The 3,712-nt window shown below is 67.2% G+C and overlaps 1 protein-coding gene across 1 annotated transcript in view; it reads left to right on the forward strand.

Annotated features, from left to right (window-relative positions):
* Positions 1–3,712, forward strand: part of LOC121663306 (amyloid-beta A4 precursor protein-binding family B member 3-like) — a 5,870-nt gene that overhangs the window by 128 nt on the left and 2,030 nt on the right. The window contains exons 2-12 of the mRNA XM_042025415.1: positions 1–63; positions 919–1,109; positions 1,440–1,516; positions 1,776–1,833; positions 2,015–2,155; positions 2,506–2,633; positions 2,751–2,756; positions 2,838–2,952; positions 3,039–3,126; positions 3,282–3,365; positions 3,508–3,709. Coding sequence (XP_041881349.1) covers positions 15–63; positions 919–1,109; positions 1,440–1,516; positions 1,776–1,833; positions 2,015–2,155; positions 2,506–2,633; positions 2,751–2,756; positions 2,838–2,952; positions 3,039–3,126; positions 3,282–3,365; positions 3,508–3,709 — 1,139 coding nt within the window. The 5' untranslated portion in view covers positions 1–14. The remainder of the gene's footprint in view (positions 64–918; positions 1,110–1,439; positions 1,517–1,775; positions 1,834–2,014; positions 2,156–2,505; positions 2,634–2,750; positions 2,757–2,837; positions 2,953–3,038; positions 3,127–3,281; positions 3,366–3,507; positions 3,710–3,712) is intronic.

The raw sequence follows: 3,712 nt of genomic DNA on the forward strand, positions 1-3,712 counted from the left end.
CGGGCGGCGGGGCCATGCTGGGCAAGGACTACATGCTGGCCATCGTCCTGGTCAACTGCGACGGTCAGCGCGGCGGGCACGGCGGGCGCGGGCACAGCCTGAGGGGTCAGGGGCGGGTTGCAGGACCGGGGACGAGTTGCGGGGCCGGTGCCGGGTTGCGGGGCCGGGGTCGGGTTGCGGGGCCGGGGTCGGGTTGCGGGGTCGGGTTGCGGGGCGGGGCCCCGAGGGTGGGAGCGGCGGCCGCGCCCGGCGCTGTCCGCGGTGCTGATCGGGGCCCGGCCCGGCCCCGCCGCTTCCCCCCCCGCCAAGGTCGCCGGGAGCCCACCCACTCCGGGGCCAGCTCCATATCCAGGTCCCCCCACCCCCAGAGCACCCCCACCCTCCCATGCCCGGGACTTCCATCCCCCGGGACCCCCGCCCAGCCCCACAGCCCCGGCCGGTCGGAGCGCGCCGCCCCCGCGGGCCCGGGCTCGCTTCGGCCGCGCTGCGCCACGGGCTCGAGTCGGTGCCCGCGCAGGGCTGGGGGAGAGGGGGCCACGGCTGCCCTCCCTCCGGCTGCAGCCCCCGGGCACAATCGTCTGCCCGGAGCCCGGGTCTGTCCCGGCGCCTTTCCCGGCCGGGGGCAGGGGAGCACTGGGCTGGAGGCCGTGGGCCCTGGCCTCTGTGCCCCGCCGGGGTTCCGCTCTCCCCCCAGGAGCCAGCGAGGCAGTTCCCTGCACTGGGGTCTGCCACCGCCGCAGCCTCGCTGGCATCGTGCCACGTTCCCTCGCCAGGCTCCTTTCCTGGCCCATGAGCCCAGCCACGCACCCAGAGGCCACCGCAGGACCCTTTCGCTGCTGGGCAAAGCTGTTGGCTCCTCAGGGCAGCTGGGGGATCTTCCTCCCCACCCAGTATCTCACACACTCTCTCTCTGCACAGACAACCTCTGGAGCGACCAGAGCCTGGAGACAGACCCTGACCTCCCCCCAGGCTGGAGGAAAATCTGTGACTCTCTGGGTACCTATTACTGGCATGTGCCAACAGGCACGACACAGTGGCAGCACCCTGCATGCACCACTAGCCCGGGAGGGCACACAGAGGCTGATGGAGAGGAAACGCTCCAGGGAAGGGTACGGAATGTGGGCAAGGGTGTGAGGGCTGTTGTTGGATTCCACCCCTGGCAGAAGCCTGCTGAAGGGCCCTCTGGGCATGACTGGTCCAGCCTCCCCTTGGAGCACCCTGTCTGTGTCACCCTGAAGTCCTGCTCAGCCCATTCATGTCTGGGTTTAAGCCCTTTGAAAGGTTCTGGCGGGCCCCATCCTGCGGCTCCTCCTGGTTGGATTCATCTTGACTACCCAAGATGCTCACAAGCTTGCTGCTGTCCTGGGAGGGAGGGCTCCTACCTGGTGCCTCCAGACTGCTTCTCTTGCAGCTGTCACCCCTTTCCTCTTCTCTCCCAGGAATGTCAGGCCCCTGCAGCAAAGCACTCAGCAAAGGACAGGCCCATTCCCAGCCCCATGGCTTCGCTGTCCCGGAGGTAGGGCTATCCTTGTGCTTTGCTGGCTTGTTTGTGGGGTACTGTTGATCCTTGACCAGCGCTGGGTGCTGGGCCCTGGTGCTCCCCCCCCAGAGTAGCCACCCATGCTGAAACCAGCAGGACCATGCTGGGCACCCCCAAGGGATGCTTCCCAGCTGGTGGCATGGGGGTCTGCTGGTTCCAGGGCATCCTGATGCTTCCCTGGGTGCTGCAGGAGCATGCAGAAGGAGCTTCCCCTCACTGCCCCATCCCTCTGCAGGCACTCACTGTCCTGGCACGGAGATGACTTCCAGCACAGCGCAGAGCCCGGCTCCAAGGTACCGCACCCACCAGCTTCACTGCTGCATCGTGGGCTGTGCTGGCAGAAGAGGAGGAGGGTGGCAGCTGGCAGGGATGTGGATGGGAGCCAGAGCAGGGGTGACCACTCTGGCACGGTGAGCGGTGCAGGGCGAAGGTGGCTGTGCCAGTGGCACTGGAACTCCCTGTGTCTCTGCTCAGTGCTTTGCTGTGCGCTCTTTGGGCTGGGTGGAGATCCCCGAGGAGGACCTGGCACCTGGCAAGAGCAGCATCGCCGTCAACAACTGCATCCAGCAGCTCTCCAACAGCAAGGGCCAGAGCTCTGCGGAGAACCAGGGTGAGGTAAGAGCCTGGAATGGTGCTGCCAGGCAGGGTCCCTTGCTGAGACTGGACTGTGCTGGAGGGGAGCAGGGACCAGTGCTGGTGGTAGAGTCAACTCTCCACACAGAGCATCCATCCGATGGTCCCAGGTGTAGAGCAGGTGGGTCCGACAGGGCTATTCCTTGGGAACAGTGCCAGGGTGCCAGGGTGAGTATGGGAATGGTAGCTGGGAAGGGCAGGGGAGGAACAGGGCTGACCTCCCCAGTTGGGGCAGAGTAGGCTGGGGGGACAGGGGTTTGCCTACACAGGGCGTGGGTGCTGGGGATGCCCAGGCTGTCTGCCAGGCTGAGGGAACCGCTGCCCCTCTGCAGGGCCAGGACCTAGTGATGATTCTGAAGAAGGACACCATGAGCCTGGTGGACCCCCTCGACCGCAGCCTCATCCATCGCCAGCCCATCCTCAACATCCGTGTCTGGGGTGTTGGCTGCAACAACGGCAGGTGCCAGGGGCTAGGGCAGAGCTAAGGGCCAGGGGAGTGGCTCTGCTCACTTGGGGGGAGGCACCCCAGCAGTGACCTGTCCCTTCTCCTCCCTCCCGACTGCTGCCACGGCTGCAGGGACAGGTAAGGGGGCACGGGGCTGGGGGAAAGTACAGGCAGGGGCTGCCTTGTCGGGGTCTCACTGACTTGCTCGTGGCCTTGCAGAGACTTCGCCTTTGTGGCCAGTGATAAGGACACCTGCGTGCTCAAGTGTCACGTGTTTCACTGCAATGTGCCTGCCAAGGGCATCGCCAAGGCTCTGCATGAGATGTGCTCCAAGGTGGGATGCAGGGGCCCCGGAGGGTGTGAGCATGGCCTGGGGATCTCGGGGGTGAGGCGAGGCACCGGGACCCCCGTCTCTTGCAGATCGTGGCCGAGCGAGCCGTAGCGAGCAGCAGGCTGCCACGCGCCGCCACGCTGGAGCCCATCTCCGCCGAGGACCTGCCACTGCAAGGTACTGTCCCCAAGCACTGCCGGCTGCTCCCCCTGCCCACAGTCCGTCTTTGAGCCAGAACCCTCTGGCTTGTCCGGCTGTTTCCCCGGGGTCCTTGGGTGTGGGGGCACACAGCAGGGGACACAGCAGTAGCCCCACCTCTCCCGTCCTGGCAGTGGATATCCTAGAAGCGGTGAGGCAGTCGATGCAGACCTACGAGGCGCTGTACATCGGCAGCCTGCCCGTGCCCAGGGCCATGGGTAAGCGCCGCTGCTCCCCCGTAGCTGGGGGACGCCCAGAAAGCTCCCCCGTGCAGTGGGGCGGCCGGGCAGCCCTGGAGGAGCCCTGCCCACACCCATGGCCGCAGCCGGGGCCGATGGGATGCGGTGTCCCTCTCCCCAGGGATGGATGTGTTGAACGAGGCCATCGAGAAGCTGACGAGGCGCCCTGGGCGGGAGAACTGGACGCCGTCCCTCATCTACGTGTCCGACACGGCCATGAGGGTGCACCCGGCGCAGGTGGGGAGGGCACAGGGGGCTGCGGCCGGAGCGGGCACGGCGCTGCCTCCCGGACAGCGGACCTGGGGCGCGGCAGGGCCGCCCGGGCG

The sequence above is a fragment of the Corvus kubaryi genome, unplaced genomic scaffold, assembly GCF_017639235.1.
Source record: "Corvus kubaryi isolate FWS band 111438036 unplaced genomic scaffold, C.kubaryi_AGA036_p1.0 37270, whole genome shotgun sequence".
Lineage (NCBI taxonomy): Eukaryota > Metazoa > Chordata > Aves > Passeriformes > Corvidae > Corvus > Corvus kubaryi.